Consider the following 20,890-nt stretch of genomic DNA (forward strand, 5'->3'; position numbering starts at 1 on the left):
AACTATTAACCCTTAAAGCCCCAGACTAGAATTTAACTATTAACCCTTAAAGCCCCAGACTAGAATTTAACTATTAACCCTTAAAGCCCCAGACTAGAATTTAACTATTAACCCTTAAAGCCCCAGACTAGAATTTAACTATTAACCCTTAAAGCCCCAGACTAGACATAGGTTTACAAACACAACATCAAGTACTTGACTTATGCAACCTACAGCATGGCTAGGGTTTACAACCACAACATCAAGTACTTGACCTTACACTGCAGTAATGGGCCCAGTGTTAAAAAAGATTGTCAACAAATTTTTCTGTCAGAGTCAAATCCTGGTATTTTTTTTATGGACTAATCAGTTGAGACATGCTGACTTGGACATAAGTTTTAACACAATCTTAAATTAGATTGTATTTAGAAGAGTCTGATAATTATTGAGACATCGAAAAACTGAATAGCACTGAAATTCATAAATTTGTAACTACTAACTATTTTTATAACTCTTTATTACTTGCCCCCTGACATTATGACACTCTAGTACTGGTCCCCTGACATTATGACACTCTAGTACTGGTCCCCTGACATTATGACACTCTAGTACTGGTCCCCTGACATTATGACACTCTAGTACTGGTCCCCTGACATTATGACACTCTAGTACTGGTCCCCTGACATTATGACACTCTAGTACTGGTCCTGACATTATGACACTCTAGTACTGGTCCCCTGACATTATGACACTCTAGTACTGGTCCCCTGACATTATGACACTCTAGTACTGGTCCCCTGACATTATGACACTCTAGTACTGGTCCCCTGACATTATGACACTCTAGTACTGGTCCCCTGACATTATGACACTCTAGTATTGGTCCCCTGACATTATGACACTCTAGTATTGGTCCCCTGACATTATGACACTCTAGTACTGGTCCCCTGACATTATGACACTCTAGTACTGGTCCCCTGACATTATGACACTCTAGTATTGGTCCCCTGACATTATGACACTCTAGTACTGGTCCCCTGACATTATGACACTCTAGTACTGGTCCCCTGACATTATGACACTCTAGTACTGGTCCCCTGACATTATGACACTCTAGTACTGGTCCCCTGACATTATGACACTCTAGTACTGGTCCCCTGACATTATGACACTCTAGTACTGGTCCCCTGACATTATGACACTCTAGTATTGGTCCCCTGACATTATGACACTCTAGTATTGGTCCCCTGACATTATGACCCCAGAGGTCAATCACAGTTCATAACATTTGTACACCAACATCTGTTGTACACCAACATCTGTTGTACACCAACATCTGTTGTACACCAACATCTGTTGTACACCAACATCTGTTGTACACCAACATCTGTTGTACACCAACATCTGTTGTACACCAACATCTGTTGTACACCAACATCTGCATGCCATTATCAATTTTTCAAATGAAATACCAGATTTTTTAACACAATGTTGTTTGTGCACATGGTAAAATATCCTCTGCACAGGAGATAAGGGATCATAAAATAATATGAATGGTTGAGTGAAGAGAAGGTAAAAGTATGTTGGGGCTGTGAGGGTTTAAGTAGGTTGCTATGATTAGCCTGTCGCTGGACCTACTTTTTTTTACCATCGCCATGGTAATGATGGCTGCCGAAAACTACGATACTGTGTTTTAGTTTTTTGAACAATGTTTCGTGGTCATTTCAGAAATATATACTTAAAAATGGTAATTTTTGCAACGATACCAGTCTAGTTTTAATAATGGAAGATTAATGTTTTAAGCAAACTTGCCATTTGTACTTTTTTTTTTCTGATCGCTGAGAATATCGAGTAATAATAATAAAAGTGAGCAAAACATGAATTGCTTTAATATTGTTCTAAACATACTGAAAATATATTCTAAACTATAGAAAAATTATAACTTGCCTTCTATTAAACTAATGTCATTAATGTTTTAATAATCAAGCAGGGTAAAAGCAAAACCTATTAAAAATAACTTGATCGAGACAACAGCTAACTAAGCCTGCCCATTTTGCCCCCCGCGTATTTGAATGGGGAGAAATCTAACAGACGAAACATTTCTGCATTTCACAGCAACACTCCTTAAAAAACTAACCCCCCCCCCCCCCCCGTATCACTGGAAATCAGTCATATCATCGTAGCGATTTAAAATTTTCACAATTTATTTTCTAGGCTATCGATTAAATTTGATAAATAAAATTGGTATCAAATTAAAGGTAAATAAATGTAGTTTTTAAGTGTTTAAGTCATCTTGAACAATAATGAAGTTTAAAATCATAGGCTCATCTTGAACAATAATGAAGTTTAAAATCATAGGCTCCTCTTGAACAATAATGAAGTTTAAAATCATAGGCTCATCTTGAACAATAATGAAGTTTAAAATCATAGGCTCATCTTGAACAATAATGAAGTTTAAAATCATAGGCTCATCTTGAACAATAATGAAGTTTAAAATCATAGGCTCATCTTGAACAATAATGAAGTTTAACATCATAGGCTCATCTTGAACAATAATGAAGTTTAAAATCATAGGCTCATCTTGAACAATAATGAAGTTTAAAATCATAGGCTCATCTTGAACAATAATGAAGTTTAAAATCATAGGCTCATCTTGAACAATAATGAAGTTTAAAATCATAGGCTCATCTTGAACAATAATGAAGTTTAAAATCATAGGCTACACCCGAGCTATGATGACCAATGGATAGTGTAAAGTAGGCTGGCTCTGTCAGGGTTAAAGTAGCTTGCTATATATAGTGTAAAGTAGGCTGGGTCTGTCAAGGTTAAAGTAGCTTGCTATATATAGTGTAAAGACATACAGTTATCAACCATAGCTTGCTATATATAGTGTAAAGACATACAGTTATCAACCCTAGCTTGCTATATATAGTGTAAAGACATACAGTTATCAACCCTAGCTTGCTATATATAGTGTAAAGACATACAGTTATCAACCATAGCTTGCTATATATAGTGTAAAGACATACAGTTATCAACCCTAGCTTGCTATATATAGTGTAAAGACATACAGTTATCAACCATAGCTTGCTATATATAGTGTAAAGACATACAGTTATCAACCCTAGCTTGCTATATATAGTGTAAAGACATACAGTTATCAACCATAGCTTGCTATATATAGTGTAAAGACATACAGTTATCAACCCTAGCTTGCTATATATAGTGTAAAGACATACAGTTATCAACCCTAGCTTGCTATATATAGTGTAAAGACATACAGTTATCAACCCTAGCTTGCTATATATAGGGTAAAGACATAAAGTTATCAACCCTAGCTTGCTATATATAGTGTAAAGACATACAGTTATCAACCCTTCTGGCATGTCTAATTCCTCGTCTACTGCCAAATCTGGAAAGATTTTCCTGAGACACTGAAATGTATTGTTTGGTGCGATGTCGTCGTGGCCGCGATGCTGGCTGACTTGGCAACGACTGTGAGTCAGATTCATCATCAGTGGAGGAAACTAGGCTGTTTTCTGGAGGCCTAAAAAAATGTTGAACAGACCTTGAGGGTGGGTTAGGCCTATTCTTTAGCCATTAACCTAATTAATTAAATTAATTTAATTTAATTGTTATTTAAATATGATCACAGTCACTGGCATGTTAGTTAATTGTAGATCTATTGTTTTGGTATAACTCCATTTTAGCGTATTTTATTCCCCGCCTCATATTCACCTTCGGTTGAGCGTATTTTATTTAAAATAAACTATGGTTTACAGTAGGGCCCTAACGAATGTTACCGAAACTCAACAAATTAAACATTACCAGATAATTTCTGACGCTATATCGTGAGATTAACATAGTCTCTAGTCTAGATCTACTAGATTCTTCTAGATCTAGTTGTTGTTTTTTTTTTGTTATGTTAAGATAAGATTTAGAGATCTAATATTAATAAAAGTTTATAGGCCTAAAAGTAATAATTACTACTAGATCTAGATGGAATATCTGCTGACCTACACTTAATCTAGCCGCAAGCTAGATTACTAGATCTAGTACTAGTAGTATCTCTAGGCCTACTACTATGTAATACTATGTATGGTAAAAATTTAGAGAAAACCCTTGATATTTCATAGTATTCACCGCCAACCAATCAAACGCGCCCTAACCCTAACTAAGTAACTACTAAAAAAGATCTAGATCACTGGTTCCCAACCTGGGGGTCGCGACCCCCCTAGGGGTCGCGAAGGGTTTTCTGGGGGGTCGCCAACTGGTATACTAAACCTTAGTAATTTGAAACAAAACAAATATTTAGAAGAATTTTTGAAATTCGGCTTTACTAACATCACTGAAAGGGAATAGAGAAAAAGCAAAGCGTACTGTACAAAGTTGTTCTCAGTCACGAGTTTATGAAATCTTCAAAACTAAAACGTCTTTTGACACGAGTCATTCGAAACACACCAAAAAAGATATGGAATTCTTTCGTTGGTATGAAGCTAGTTGCAAACGTCAGGGACTTGATCGAACAGGACGTTTTCACCAAGGAAACACAGCATTAGTGCAAGCATCACATAAAGTCGCGACAGAAAATGCCAAGCAAAAAAAAAACACACACAATAGGAGAAAATCTCATCAAACGCTGCATGTTGAAGATGGTGAAGTTAATTCTTACATGTCCGTAGATGTTAAATAACACATTTTTATTGAAATTAAGCTTTCACCATTGTTTACTTTTCAAGTTGATAAATCAACAGACGCGAGTTCGTGTTCGCAGTTGCTGGTCTTTGTCTATATTTATTCAGATGATAGCAAAGAAGATTTGCTCTTTTGTGAAGATAGCATGGAGAAAATAAATACGTTTTTTTATTTACATTGGATGATTAAAATGGGTTAAAACGGCTGTGAGGGTTTGTACGGATGGTGCACCATCTATGTTTAGGTCAAAATCGGGCTTTCAGAAAGCAGAAAAGATTTAGCTCCCTAACCACTGCCCTCACCAATCGCCACCAAGACTCCATTGCTAGTATAAGTCGTAAATTATATAAAATCTGGAGCCTTCAAAGAACTGAGCAAAGACCTGAATAAAGATCACGAGGTTCTGCTCTTCCACACTACAGTGCGCTGGCTGTCAAACGAATTATTGTGAATCGTGTTTTCGAATTGAAATCTGAAATCAAATTGTTCTGGGAAATGCAAAGGAAACAAGACCTTTTGGTATACTTAAAACGACATAGAGTCGGAGAGAGTATCATACCTAGCAGATGTGTTCGAACATCAACATAAGCATAACCTGAAGCTTCGTTGGAAAACGAACGGATATTATCACTTTCCATGATAATCTCGGGGCATTTTTATCAAAGCTGCAAAATCGGCGAAGAAAATAAATCTTGGAAATATTGTAAATTTGAGAAACTCTGCAGTGTGGTAGATGAATCTAATTGTGAGATAATTAAAATTTTGAAAGAAGAAATTTCTGGGCATCTTGAATCTATTGAAAACGAACTGCAGCGCTATTTCTCTGAACTGAAAAAGAAGAATTAGCATTGACGCATTATCCATTCTCTTCTTCCCTTGATGTTGCCAGCATTCCCGATGAATTACAAGATGAATTCTTTGATTTGTAGAATGATTCCGCGTAAGATGAAAAACTTCAGACACAATTTTGGTGTAGTAGTAACCATTTATATCCAAACGTAAAATTAATTGACCTTTCGAGAATATAATTTTATTTTGAACACTATTTTTCGATTAAAAACAAAATTAAAATAATGATAATGACATAGGTTGGCGTTAAAAAAAATACTTAAAAAAAAATTAACCGCGAATGTTTAGTGAATAGTATGCAATTTTACTCATGGTTATCAAGAGTAGTTCATATTGAAAGTCTACTAGAAAATCTTATTTTAGTGCTTATTAATATTTCCATACTAATTTCGGCTTATTAATTCTATGGGGGTCGCGGGTGACTTAATTTTTATAAAAGGGGGTCGCCACTCGAAAAAGGTTGGGAACCACTGATCTAGATCTATCTACTTGTTGATGTTGGTACTAGTAGTACTACTTACTTACTACTACTACTAGATCTAGTACTAACACCAACCAATACCTACCTGTCATTATAATTTTCAATATAAGGGCTGAATGTATTTGACGGATTATTATTGTCATTACCATTGATCAAACCCATTTTTAAAAAAAAACCTCTTTAAAAAAAAGCTAAAAATTCAAGTCACAGATATTGTGATTGGACAATTAACTGATCTAGATCTAGTGTAGTCTACCAGATTTAGATATGTAATCTAGACTAATGGTAGACTAGATTTAGTTAGTTAGATCTAAGCAAGCTAGATCTAGATCTAAATCTAGATCTAGATTCTAGATTTAGATGATTAAGTGGACACTTCCCAAAGTCTAGCCTTATGCCTTATTATCATATTGACTGTCAGTCTATGATGAAATATATGTGACTTTCAAAAAGTGTAATCACAACAGAATCTTAGGAACGGCACAAAATAAATGAATTATAATATAAATAATAATATTGAATAAATCGAGTCTAGGCCTAGCAGCATGCATACTGTTTATTCGCTTCGGATTTTAAAAGAAACTAGTCTAGACAACTTCGGAAACGGTCCGTCGGCTGCACTGCACAACACAAACCAATATGCTAGAAATATGCCATTATGTCGACCCCACACTTTATACTATACTAGCCGTCTCGGCCAGGCCCTGCTCTGGCTTCTGTGAAAAACCTTTCTGTTAAAGACCATTACGTGTGTTTAGTAATCATCATAAACCCGGCATTGCCCACCCAAACCACAACCAACCAAAACCAAAACAACAAAACGCAAACATAACGCTAACACAATTACAAATACAAACGAAAACAAAAACCTAACAAACCCAACCACAACCACAAACACCAATACAAACACAAAGAAAAAACAAACAAAAAATCAAACGAAAACAAAAACCTAACAACAAATCCAACCACAACTACAAACACCAATACCAACACACAAAAAAGCAACGAAAAAGCAAACGAAAACAAACCAAATCCAAACGCAAAACCAACCAAAAACACAAATACAAACCCAAAGAAAAAAAACACAAACAAAAACAAAAAAGAAAGAACAAAAACGAACCAAATCAAAACGCAACCACTAACGCAAACCCACCTAAACACAAAGAAAACACTAACGCGAACATAAACGCCCGGGGCGGAATCACCTGTTTTAGCTTAATGAACGACTATAGTACCCCAACTTATTCATAGTCTTTTGCACTCACTTAAACGAACGCGCCTGTTTCAATTTAATGAACAATTATAATACTCCAAGCTTATCCGTAAAATACCTACAACATTTGCACTTGATCAATCCCCGCTAATTATGTAATTATTTTTTTTCCCAACACCAAAACAAAGTAATAAAAAGTAAATTCTTTTCCACTAATGCAATGGTTTTATAAATTGAAGTAATTGTGTTTTCCTAATTTATCAAAGGGAAGTAAGTGCTATATGACTAAATAAAGACATAATTAGAATTTTTGTAAAAGATGATATTTTTTTTAAACTTGTGTTTAATGAACATGCCGAAAATTATTACTTTCAGTTTGATAAATGAAAATTATTTCCCAAAACTTTCAATATTAATTTTTTAACTCATAAATTTAGACCATAAGGACTTTAATTAGCTAACACTTAAATCCATTGAAGTATGTCAACGACAAACCTATTACATACAGAATTGAGCTTTATATATTAGACTAGTCTTTTAACACCAAAAGAATCTCATTTGAACCGAACACCCGCCCGATTCCTTAGGGTATGACGTCCACAAATCAAGAATAACATTCGCATACTAGAATCTAGATCTACTCTGAAAAAAAAATTCATAAAAAACATTTTAATAAGAAGCTTTTATGTAATAGTGCACTAAAAAGTAGAAAATAAATTATAGACTACTATTTAAATAACTATAAAGAAAAGCGTGGGTCACTTTAGTATATATTGGATACCTTTACTAATATTTGAGAAGAGACCCACGCTTTTCTTTATAGTTATTTAAATAGTGTATAATTTATTTTCTACTTTTTAGTGCATTAGTACATAAAAGCTTGTTATTAAAACGTTTTTTTATGAATTTTTTTTCAGTACTTTACATGTTTTATTTACAATAGAGTTACATGACTAAAAACCATTGCGCGCCTATTGAACGTAATGGCGCAGCTATTGAACGTGATGACGCGTGTGGTGTGGTTGGATAGACATGCCTACTAATTCGGTCCAAATTTTAATTAATTCATAAAAAAATTAATTAGGCATCCAATTAAGTCAAATTTAATTTCAGATTGCATTGTCTTCATGTCTTAACCCACGTGTCAACTGTGAATCGTATCGGTCAAGTAGAAGTGTCCGAATTTTCACTCCGGCGTTTCGATCTAGACCAGGGGTTCCCAACCTTTTTTACTCTAGACCACATTCTAAAATATCGGTAGGGTGGCGGGCACCACCTATTTTAAATCGACAAACTCCTTCCATAACTTGTCATTTTCCCATAATTTCTTTTCTTATTTTCTTGTAGTCATAATGTATTAATAAATAATAAACAAAAAAATTTCAAAATAATAAAATTATTTGGCATTTTTTTTCAAATTGCATACACACAGAGACATATATTTACAAAACGTAAATAGTGCAGTCTGGCTCGCCGCTAGACAAGTTGGGACAAGTATCGAACATATTTAATAAACCTAGGCAGTTAAAAAAAATTAAAAGTGTAATAAATAAATAAAAATAAATCATATTTTAAAATAATGTTTATGAAAAAAATTCTGTCTCTGTCGAATAGTGAGAGGCGGGCACATACGAATCGTTCAGCGGGCGCCATGGCGCCCGCGGGCACAGGGTTTGGAACCCCTGATCTAGACTGACGACAGACTGACGAGGAAGTGAGTTAAATAAAAGCTTGTAAAAATACATATCTGCAGAGGCGGGGCGGGGGGCGCGGACCGCATCGGGTGACACTATTGTGGGGGGGGGGGGGGGGTGACAAGGTAAAAAAACCGCAAAATGTACAGAAGAAAAATGCTTTTTGTCAGTTCCATTAATGATTAATTAAAGTTAAATAGTCTTTTAAGTACAAATCGACAATTATTTCGTGCTACCTGTAGAGAAAACATTTCTACGCCTAACTGTATTATGGGGTCGTCCATAAATGACGTCACACTCGTATGGGGGGAGGGGGTCAGTACTTTTGTGAAGGTGTGTGATGAGGGGGAGGGGGGGGGGCGTTTAGATGGCGCGACGTCACACTTTTGCATTATGAAAAAGCAATGTTAGAAAACGTTATTACACGTTTTAGAAAACTGTTTTAATAAATTGTAATAGGAATTGATTAAAAACTCTATTTTGACAGAGTTCAGACACGATTCTGGAAAAATATCGATGTTTAAAAAAAATTCAACTGCTATTTTGAGGGGGTTTTAGGCTGAGGTGTGACGTCATTTTAGTGTATGGGGGGTCTGGCTTTTTGTGACGATGTGTGACGGAGGGGAGGGGGGGGGAGGTAAAAATCGTCAAAAAAAGCGTGACGTCATTTATGGATGACCCTTATTAACATATATATATATATATATATATATATATATATATATATATATATATATATATATATATATATATATATATATATATATATATATATATATATATATATATATATGCCGTCGCGAAACTCATAAATAAGGTGAAGCTGGCTGTCACCACATGGTTCACTTTCTAATTATAGACACGAACCTTCTCTTGTGAGAACGCGGTCTTAATCTGTAATGTAATATGTGGACGCTCTATAAACACGCACTTTCTCTTGAATGGCTGCGATTAGAAATCCAGTAGCTTAGTACCCGAACTGTTTTTTTTTGGGTTTGGCATCCCATAGATTTAAATGTACAGCTATCCTTTACCTCACCCCACCAACTATCACCCACCCCAGTGTTCCACCCTACTGAGTGTCCGTGATTACATTTGAGAGTCATTTCATTTGGATATCTATAGCCGTAAACAGTGTTCTTCACGATTCGAGCTTATTGAGTTATTCCGAAATCCATCAATGTTTTGCCATTTTCCCCGGCATCCACACACTTTGAATGTCACGTTAACACTCGATAAATAGAGACAATATCGCTACTATCACCCGCCACTGTGGACCGATTTAACGTTGCTTCGCGTTGAGAAGAAGAAAAAAAACGCCTCACTGTACATGTTTTAGACACTAATGGAAAAATATAAGGCCCCGCGCGGATGTTAGCCCTAGGCCCCGTGTTCCCTAAAGCCGGCTTTGGGTATCCAATATATAATATTATAATATAGTGACACACACTTTTCTTTATAGTTACTTAAATAGTTGTGTATTATTATATATTTAAAGAAAATCCATTATTCTTTCCTTTTTAGTGCATTACATAAAAGCTTGTTATCAAAACGTTTTTATGCAATATTTAAATTTTGTTTTCATGCTAGAAACGCTAATAAATATTTTATGCGTTACTTAAGTGCAATGGAGTATTTTAAATACAACCTTCTTTTATTTTCTCCTCAAAATGTACTGTTTACTAATTATTGTTTTAATCAATATATATTTTAGAAGCCGTTCCTAAATGTTCTACATTAATGTTTGCGTTTGTTTTTTCTGTGGTTTTTTTAAATTCGTGTTTTCATTTAAGTCTGTGTTAATGGTCGCAGCTTTGTTTGCGTTTGCACTATTTTTGTGTGTATTTGCTTTTATGTTTCTATCTCCTTTCCTTGGCATAAAACTGCAATGTTTGTACCCCCCCTCCCTCCCCACCCACAACACACAAACGGAGAGGTCTAAATGAATCAGTTCAAGTGAAAATAAGTCCCCACAAGCCGCTAGGGTGTAAGCCCATCTCAGTGAAACATTCGTGTAGTCTTATGCCAAGTGATAGGGGCGTCTGTAGCCACCAATTGAACTACTTGAATTGAATGAAATCAATGCATCAAGTTTGGCTGTAACCCTCCACGAATTAATTCAGTGTGAGGAATATTTTTCTAGTCCTTTCATTCACGTAAAGCTGCGCCTAGATAACGACCATGAATGGGCGTCATAAAAAAGATACAAAAGCCGAATCACTTTTCTATCAATCGATTTCCAGATCTGGCAAACGTCCTACGACTAATCCTCCAGTTTTTTTCTGACGTCACCTGCTAAATGTCGAGTGGCTCCATTTCTTGTCAGTCAGTCAGTAAGTCAGTCAGTCAGTCAGTTGGTTTTATGTGGAGAGGAGCTGGTTCCGTGCAGATTTTATGTTTGGGTTGGATTGAGTCAAGTGATCGCTGGACTCATGAACAAGCCAGTAATGTCGGGTGCTCCGGCCTGTCTAAATACGACTCAAGTGTCGGCTGGCACCAGGCAGGCGATGCTAGAGGGACTAGTGGCGGTGTCACAGAGACCTGCTCGGTTAGAGGAGATTCAATCATTTCACGTTCTTCATTCTCCCAGAATACACGGGTAGGTCTTCTTTATCTAAGATGTAGGTTTGTATCTGTATGGGTAGGTTTTTTTTTATTCGCACGGCCCGATAATGTTTTATTCGATTACTACGGGATTTAGTAATTAAGCACGTTAAATAAAGGCTTTGAAAAAAATGCAGAGAAACGTTTTAATATCAAGCTTCTGGTAATAATGCACTAAAAAGGAGAAAATTAAAGATTTTCTTTAAATAAATAATAAACTACAAAAATAACTAAAATGAAAGTTGTGTCCATTTGAAAATTTAAATACTTGTGTAGGTATATAAATTTTAGCATAACTTAGGAACGATTCAATAAATTAAGTCGACTACTTTATAAACATACAGAGTCTCATCAAAATGGCCCAGTTGACGAGACATCTTGTCTGGAGTCTGTATGACGCCGACGGTTAAAAGTTTTCTCCTTTCTACACGGAAATAAATTGAAGCTGATAAGAGAAAAGATAAAATCAAATCTGTTGAAATTTAGATGAGACCAGTATAACAATCTCATTTGAATTAAATGGCTGCTATGACGAGTAAATTAGAGTCCAGCTGGCTGCTATGACGTGTAAATTAGAGTCCAGCTGGCTGCTATGACGTGTAAATTAGAGTCCAGCTGGCTGCTATGACGTGTAAATTAGAGTCCAGCTGGCTGCTATGACGTGTAAATTAGAGTCCAGCTAGCTGCTATGACGTGTAAATTAGTCCAGCTGGCTGCTATGACGTGTAAATTAGAGTCCAGCTGGCTGCTATGACGTGTAGATTAGAGTCCAGCTGGCTGCTATGGCGTGTAAATTAGAGTCCAGCTGGCTGCTATGACGTGTAAATTAGAGTCCAGCTGGCTGCTATGACGTGTAAATTAGAGTCCAGCTGGCTGCTATGACGTGTAGATTAGTCCAGCTGGCTGCTATGACGTGTAAATTAGTCCAGCTGGCTGCTATGACGTGTAAATTAGAGTCCAGCTGGCTGCTATGACGTGTAAATTAGAGTCCAGCTGGCTGCTATGACGTGTAGATTAGTCCAGCTGGCTGCTATGACGTGTAAATTAGTCCAGCTGGCTGCTATGACGTGTAAATTAGAGTCCAGCTGGCTGCTATGACGTGTAAATTAGAGTCCAGCTAGCTGCTATGACGTGTAAATTAGAGTCCAGCTGGCTGCTATGACGTGTAAATTAGTCCAGCTGGCTGCTATGGCGTGTAAATTAGTCCAGCTGGCTGCTATGACGTGTAAATTAGAGTCCAGCTGGCTGCTATGACGTGTAGATTAGTCCAGCTGGCTGCTATGACGTGTAAATTAGAGTCTAGCTGGCTGCTATGACGTGTAAATTAGAGTCCAGCTGGCTGCTATGACGTGTAAATTAGTCCAGCTGGCTGCTATGACGTGTAAATTAGAGTCCATCTGGCTGCTATGACGTGTAAATTAGAGTCCAGCTAGCTGCTATGACGTGTAAATTAGAGTCCAGCTGGCTGCTATGACGTGTAAATTAGTCCAGCTGGCTGCTATGACGTGTAAATTAGAGTCCAACTGGCTGCTATGACGTGTAAATTAGAGTCCAGCTGGCTGCTATGACGTGTAAATTAGTCCAGCTGGCTGCTATGACGTGTAGATTAGTCCAGCTGGCTGCTATGACGTGTAAATTAGAGTCCAGCTGGCTGCTATGACGTGTAAATTAGTCCAACTAGCTGCTATGACGTGTAAATTAGAGTCCAGCTGGCTGCTATGACGTGTAAATTAGAGTCCAACTGGCTGCTATGACGTGTAAATTAGAGTCCAGCTGGCTGCTATGACGTGTAAATTAGAGTCCAGCTGGCTGCTATGACGTGTAAATTAGTCCAGCTGGCTGCTATGACGTGTAAATTAGAGTCCAGCTGGCTGCTATGACGTGTAGATTAGTCCAGCTGGCTGCTATGATGTGTAAATTAGTCCAGCTGGCTGCTATGACGTGTAAATTAGAGTCCAGCTGGCTGCTATGACGTGTAAATTAGAGTCCAGCTGGCTGCTATGACGTGTAAATTAGTCCAACTAGCTGCTATGACGTGTAAATTAGTCCAACTAGCTGCTATGACGTGTAAATTAGAGTCCAGCTGGCTGCTATGACGTGTAAATTAGAGTCCAACTGGCTGCTATGACGTGTAAATTAGAGTCCAGCTGGCTGCTATGACGTGTAAATTAGAGTCCAGCTGGCTGCTATGACGTGTAAATTAGTCCAGCTGGCTGCTATGACGTGTAAATTAGAGTCCAGCTGGCTGCTATGACGTGTAGATTAGTCCAGCTGGCTGCTATGACGTGTAAATTAGTCCAGCTGGCTGCTATGACGTGTAAATTAGTCCAGCTGGCTGCTATGACGTGTAAATTAGAGTCCAGCTGGCTGCTATGACGTGTAAATTAGAGTCCAGCTGGCTGCTATGACGTGTAAATTAGAGTCCAGCTGGCTGCTATGACGTGTAAATTAGTCCAACTAGCTGCTATGACGTGTAAATTAGAGTCCAGCTGGCTGCTATGACGTGTAAATTAGTCCAACTAGCTGCTATGACGTGTAAATTAGAGTCCAGCTGGCTGCTATGACGTGTAAATTAGTCCAGCTGGCTGCTATGACGTGTAAATTAGTCCAGCTAGCTGCTATGACGTGTAAATTAGAGTCCAGCTGGCTGCTATGACGTGTAGATTAGTCCAGCTGGCTGCTATGACGTGTAAATTAGTCCAGCTGGCTGCTATGACGTGTAAATTAGTCCAGCTGGCTGCTATGACGTGTAAATTAGAGTCCAACTGGCTACTATGACGTGTAAATTAGAGTCCAGCTGGCTGCTATGACGTGTAAATTAGAGTCCAGCTGGCTGCTATGACGTGTAAATTAGTCCAACTGGCTGCTATGACGTGTAAATTCTGCTATGACGTGTAAATTAGAGTCCAGCTGGCTGCTATGACGTGTAAATTAGAGTCCAACTGGCTGCTATGACGTGTAAATTATGCTATGACGTGTAAATTAGAGTCCAGCTGGCTGCTATGACGTGTAAATTAGAGTCCAGCTGGCTGCTATGACGTGTAAATTATGCTATGACGTGTAAATTAGAGTCCAACTGGCTGCTATGACGTGTAAATTAGAGTCCAACTGGCTGCTATGACGTGTAAATTAGAGTCCAACTGGCTGCTATGACGTGTAAATTAGAGTCCAGCTGGCTGCTATGACGTGTAGATTAGTCCAGCTGGCTGCTATGACGTGTAAATTAGTCCAGCTGGCTGCTATGACGTGTAAATTAGTCCAGCTGGCTGCTATGACGTGTAAATTAGAGTCCAGCTGGCTGCTATGACGTGTAAATTAGAGTCCAGCTGGCTGCTATGACGTGTAAATTAGAGTCCAGCTGGCTGCTATGACGTGTAAATTAGTCCAACTAGCTGCTATGACGTGTAAATTAGAGTCCAGCTGGCTGCTATGACGTGTAAATTAGTCCAACTAGCTGCTATGACGTGTAAATTAGAGTCCAGCTGGCTGCTATGACGTGTAAATTAGTCCAGCTGGCTGCTATGACGTGTAAATTAGTCCAGCTAGCTGCTATGACGTGTAAATTAGAGTCCAGCTGGCTGCTATGACGTGTAGATTAGTCCAGCTGGCTGCTATGACGTGTAAATTAGTCCAGCTGGCTGCTATGACGTGTAAATTAGTCCAGCTGGCTGCTATGACGTGTAAATTAGAGTCCAACTGGCTACTATGACGTGTAAATTAGAGTCCAGCTGGCTGCTATGACGTGTAAATTAGAGTCCAGCTGGCTGCTATGACGTGTAAATTAGTCCAACTGGCTGCTATGACGTGTAAATTCTGCTATGACGTGTAAATTAGAGTCCAGCTGGCTGCTATGACGTGTAAATTAGAGTCCAACTGGCTGCTATGACGTGTAAATTATGCTATGACGTGTAAATTAGAGTCCAGCTGGCTGCTATGACGTGTAAATTAGAGTCCAGCTGGCTGCTATGACGTGTAAATTATGCTATGACGTGTAAATTAGAGTCCAACTGGCTGCTATGACGTGTAAATTAGAGTCCAACTGGCTACTATGACGTGTAAATTAGAGTCCAGCTGGCTGCTATGACGTGTAAATTAGAGTCCAGCTGGCTGCTATGACGTGTAAATTAGTCCAACTGGCTGCTATGACGTGTAAATTCTGCTATGACGTGTAAATTAGAGTCCAGCTGGCTGCTATGACGTGTAAATTAGAGTCCAACTGGCTGCTATGACGTGTAAATTATGCTATGACGTGTAAATTAGAGTCCAGCTGGCTGCTATGACGTGTAAATTAGAGTCCAGCTGGCTGCTATGACGTGTAAATTATGCTATGACGTGTAAATTAGAGTCCAACTGGCTGCTATGACGTGTAAATTAGAGTCCAACTGGCTGCTATGACGTGTAAATTAGAGTCCAGCTGGCTGCTATGACGTGTAAATTAGAGTCCAGCTAGCTGCTATGACGTGTAAATTAGAGTCCAGCTGGCTGCTATGACGTGTAAATTAGAGTCCAGCTGGCTGCTATGACGTGTAAATTAGAGTCCAGCTGGCTGCTATGACGTGTAAATTAGAGTCCAGCTGGCTGCTATGACGTGTAAATTAGAGTCCAGTTGGCTGCTATGACGTGTAAATTAGAGTCCAGTTGGCTGCTATGACGTGTAAATTAGAGTCCAGTTGGCTGCTATGACGTGTAAATTAGAGTCCAACTGGCTGCTATGACGTGTAAATTAGTCCAGCTGGCTGCTATGACGCGTTACTCTTCTCTGGTCCACAGAAGTGCCGCTCTACTGCTGCAGTACGACCACGTGTGCCGCAGACAGAACCAGTACCTGCACGAGCTCAAAGAACTGAGACAGCAGTTCTTGGACTGTTCTCCAGTGGACAAGCACGGACCACGTGACAAGAGACAGCACCCGAAAGATTGGATCTGGCGACCTGTCGGGCTGGCAGATACTGACACAGATACTAAGTTTCCCCATAGGGCTTGCATTCTCCATCCCAGAATTCCCAGTACCGGAAGCAGACATTGTGTTCAGCCACGCCCACAATTAAGTGTCGCCAAGGTTAGTAAAGCTGGCTCGACAAGTCAACCAATCAAAAGTCAGCCAATCAAAAGTCAGCCAATCAAAAGTCAGTCAACCGAAGACTTGCCAATCAAAACAATTGCTTGCTCTTCCAATGACGGCGTAAAGTGCAGCCAACCGATCAAGGTGCCCACAATAGACCTTGATCGCAATCAGACGGATTATGAGCCAATTGAATTCATCGCTAAACGTCATAATTTAAACCTGAACAAATATCTCCAGCAAGAAACAACAGAAAATAATGTTATGATATAATAGTATCTAAGGTGAAGCAGTGGCGTAGGCAGGGGGGGTTAGGGGGGGGGTCATAACCCCCCCCCCCATAGACCCCTCGGTATATATATAAAAAGTATGAAGGGGTGCAAATCGAAAGTTTGAGGGGGGGGGTGCAAATCGACAGTTTGTCCCCGGGTAAAAATTGGACCCCCCCCCCTTGAGACGATCCTGGCTACGCCACTGAGCAGTGCTTTCATTTCACGATGGAGTACGAGTTTAGGAAAAGAATATCGTACTACTCAGCCAAACAAGATCTTATCATAAATACAGCGAGTGATCTCCCCTAAACTATCAAAATTTAAAATAAAGGGTGTATCGGGCTGTAGAAATGGTTTTACAAGCTTTAATGTAACTTGCCACCTGGTCTATACTTATCGGGCTAATGGTTTTACAAGCTTTAATGTAACTTGCCACCTGGTCTATACTTATCGGCTAATGGTTTTACAAGCTTTAATGTAACTTGCCACCTGGTCTGTATTTTTTACTCTTGTCTTATGGGACCGATCGCTTTCAAACTTGGCACGTAGGCAGTAGCGTAGCGAGGGGGGGGGGGGAAGACATATGTCCCCGGGCGCCGACCTTAGGGGGCACCAAAATGGGTTGGAAAAATAAATTGAAAGGTTGAGGGGGTGCAAATCGAAAGTTTGAGGGGGGGGGGGGGTGCAAATCGAAAAGTAAGTTTGTCCCCAGACGCTGGGAAGGGTCGCTACTCCTCTGCACGTGGGTCAAGACAATGGGACAGCTAATTTCGCTAATTGTATGCAATGATCAGAGGCGTAGCGGGGGGAAAGGTGTTGACCGCATCGGGTGACACCATTTAGGGGGGTGACACCAAGGCAAAAAATAGCAAAATATATCGAGAAAAAATTGAGGGGGGGGGGGGTGGTGCAAATCGAAAACTTGAGGGGGGGGGGGGTGGAAATCGAAAATTGGAAAGTTTGTCGCTACACCTCTGGGGGGTGACACCATTAAGTGCCGCACCGGGTGGTGACACCCGACCTCGCTACGCCACTGGCAATGATTAGTAAGTTTCCTATATAAAGCAATAATTTTATCGCCCAATTATTAAACGCATATTATTCGCGTTTAATTAATGAGAAATTATCTTCAATCAACCCAGTGATCGATAGTATTTAATCTTAGTATCTCCCCTTTTATTATTAAAATAGTATTTTTTATATTAAACTTTTATGACAAGTATAATGTCTAATGAGATAATCTTGCATTGTCATCAAAGACTAATGTTTATGGAAATTAAAAATTTAATACAATGGGATCTTAACTCATGTTTGATGGTCGCATGCATCAACTCGAGCTTTCCTAGAGTCTGATGAAACCTGCCATACCAGGTACAATAATACAGTGGCCATCCAAATACCAGGTACATGCTATACAGTGGCCATCCAAATACCAGGTACATGCTATACAGTGGCCATCCAAATACCAGGTACATGCTATACAGTTGCCATCCAAATACCAGGTACATGCTATACAGTGGCCATCCAAATACCAGGTACATGCTATACAGTGGCCATCCAAATACCAGGTACATGCTATACAGTTGCCATCCAAATACCAGGTACATGCCATACAGTGGCCATCCAAATACCAGGTACATGCCATACAGTGGCCATCCAAATACCAGCCATACAGTGGCCATCCAAATACCAAGTACATGCCATACAGTGGCCATCCAAATACCAGGTACATGCTATACAGTGGCCATCCAAATACCAGGTACAAGCCATACAGTGGCCATCCAAATACCAGGTACATGCTATACAGTGGCCATCCAAATACCAGGTACAAGCCATACAGTGGCCATCCAAATACCAGGTACATGCTATACAGTGGCCATCCAACTACCAGGTACAAGCCATACAGTGGCCATCCAAATACCAGGTACATGCCATACAGTGGCCATCCAAATACCAGCCATACAGTGGCCATCCAAATACCAGGTACAAGCCATACAGTGGCCGCCCAAATACCAGGTACATGCTATACAGTGGCCATCCAAATACCAGGTACATGCTATACAGTGGCCATCCAAATACCAGGTACATGCTATACAGTGGCCATCCAAATACCAGGTACATGCCATACAGTGGCCATCCAAATACCAGGTACATGCCATACAGTGGCCATCCAAATACCAGCCATACAGTGGCCATCCAAATACCAGGTACAAGCCATACAGTAGCCATCCAAATACCAGGTACATGCCATACAGTGGCCATCCAAATACCAGGTACATGCCATACAGTGGCCATCAAAATACCAGGTACAAGCTATACAGTGGCCATCCAAATACCAGGTACAAGCCATACAGTGGCCATCCAAATACCAGCCATACAGTGGCCATCCAAATACCAGGTACATGCCATACAGTGGCCGCCCAAATACCAGGTACATGCCATACAGTGGCCATCCAAATACCAGGTACATGCCATACAGTGGCCATCCAAATACCAGCCATACAGTGGCCACCCAAATACCAGGTACATGCCATACAGTGGCCATCCAAATACCAGCCATACAGTGGCCATCAAAATACCAGGTACAAGCCATACAGTGGCCATCCAAATACCAGCCATACAGTGGCCATCCAAATACCAGGTACATGCCATACAGTGGCCATCCAAATACCAGGTACATGCCATACAGTGGCCGCCCAAATACCAGGTACATGCCATACAGTGGCCATCAAAATACCAGGTACATGCCATACAGTGGCCATCGAAATACCAGGTACAAGCCATACAGTAGCCATCCAAATACCTGGTATATGCCATACAGTGGCCATCCAAATAGCAGGTACATGCCATACAGTGGCCATCCAAATACCAGGTACATGCCATACAGTGGCCATCCAAATACCAGGTACAAGCTATACAGTTGCCATCCAAATACCAGGTACATGCTATACAGTGGCCATCCAAATACCGGGTACAAGCCATACAGTGGCCATCCAAATACCAGCTATACAGTGGCCATCCAAATACCAGGTACATGCTATACAGTGGCCATCCAAATACCAGGTACTTGCCATACAGTATACAGTGGCCATCCAAATACCAGGTACTTGCCATACAGTATACAGTGGCCATCCAAATACCAGGTACATGCCATACAGTGGCCATCCAAATACCAGGAACAAGCTATACAGTTGCCATCCAAATACCAGGTACATGCTATACAGTGGCCATCCAAATACCAGGTACAAGCCATACAGTGGCCATCCAAATACCAGCTATACAGTGGCCATCCAAATACCAGGTACATGCTATACAGTGGCCATCCAAATACCAGGTACTTGCCATACAGTATACAGTGGCCATCCAAATACCAGGTACTTGCCATACAGTATACAGTGGCCAACCAAATACCAGGTACATGCCATATAGTGGCCATCCAAATACCAGGTACATGCTATACAGTGGCCATCCAAATACCAGGTACAAGCCATACAGTGGCCATCCAAATACCAGCTATACAGTGGCCATCCAAATAGCAGGTACGCGATATACAGTGGCCATCCAAATACCAGGTACTTGCCATACAGTATACAGTGGCCATCCAAAAACCAGGTACTTGCCATACAGAATACAGTGGCCATCCAAATACCAGGTACATGCCATACAGTGGCCATTCAAATACCAGGTACAAGCCATACAGTGGCCATCCAAATACCAGCCATACAGTGGCCATCCAAATACCAGGTACAAGTCATACAGTGGCCATCCAAATACCAGGTACAAGCCATACAGTGGCCATCCAAATACCAGGTGCAAGCCATACAGTGGCCATCCAAATACCAGCCATACAGTGGCCATCCAAATATCAGGTACAAGCCATACAGTGGCCATCCAAATACCAGGTACATGCCATACAGTGGCCATCCAAATACCAGGTACTTGCCATACAGTAGCCATCCAAATACCAGGTACATGCCATACAGTGGCCATCCAAATACCAGGTACATGCCATACAGTGGCCATCCAAATACCAGGTACATG

General features: G+C 39.9%; 2 protein-coding genes across 2 annotated transcripts in view; one reads left to right on the top strand and one right to left on the bottom strand.

Annotated features, from left to right (window-relative positions):
- The window catches only part of LOC131944413 (R3H domain-containing protein 4), a 32,010-nt gene extending 25,566 nt beyond the window's left edge, over nt 1-6,444 (bottom strand). The window contains exons 1-2 of the mRNA XM_059305006.1: nt 6,090-6,444; nt 3,345-3,526 (exon numbers count right to left, since the gene is read on the bottom strand). Of these exons, the coding sequence (XP_059160989.1) occupies nt 3,345-3,526; nt 6,090-6,166 (259 nt within the window). The 5' untranslated portion in view covers nt 6,167-6,444. The remainder of the gene's footprint in view (nt 1-3,344; nt 3,527-6,089) is intronic.
- A 4,790-nt stretch (nt 6,445-11,234) lies between these two features.
- Nucleotides 11,235-16,897, top strand: LOC131944421 (uncharacterized). The gene is made up of 2 exons (XM_059305020.1): nt 11,235-11,510; nt 16,286-16,897. Exons 1-2 carry the CDS (start codon nt 11,344-11,346, stop codon nt 16,848-16,850), a joined length of 732 nt encoding a protein of 243 aa, XP_059161003.1. The 5' UTR covers nt 11,235-11,343; the 3' UTR covers nt 16,851-16,897.
- Nucleotides 16,898-20,890: the final 3,993 nt, after the last annotated feature.

This window comes from Physella acuta, unplaced genomic scaffold (genome assembly GCF_028476545.2).
Source record: "Physella acuta isolate Inbredline_101_S28 unplaced genomic scaffold, ASM2847654v3 ptg000491l, whole genome shotgun sequence".
NCBI classification, from domain to species: domain Eukaryota; kingdom Metazoa; phylum Mollusca; class Gastropoda; family Physidae; genus Physella; species Physella acuta.

Bases quoted from the DNA above. Each gene is read 5' to 3' on its own strand.
- LOC131944421 (XM_059305020.1), top strand. From the start codon at position 11,344: ATGAACAAGCCAGTAATGTCGGGTGCTCCGGCCTGTCTAAATACGACT. The intron at 11,511-16,285 runs GTAGGTCTTCTT...TCTGGTCCACAG, and splicing joins CATTCTCCCAGAATACACGG to AAGTGCCGCTCTACTGCTGC.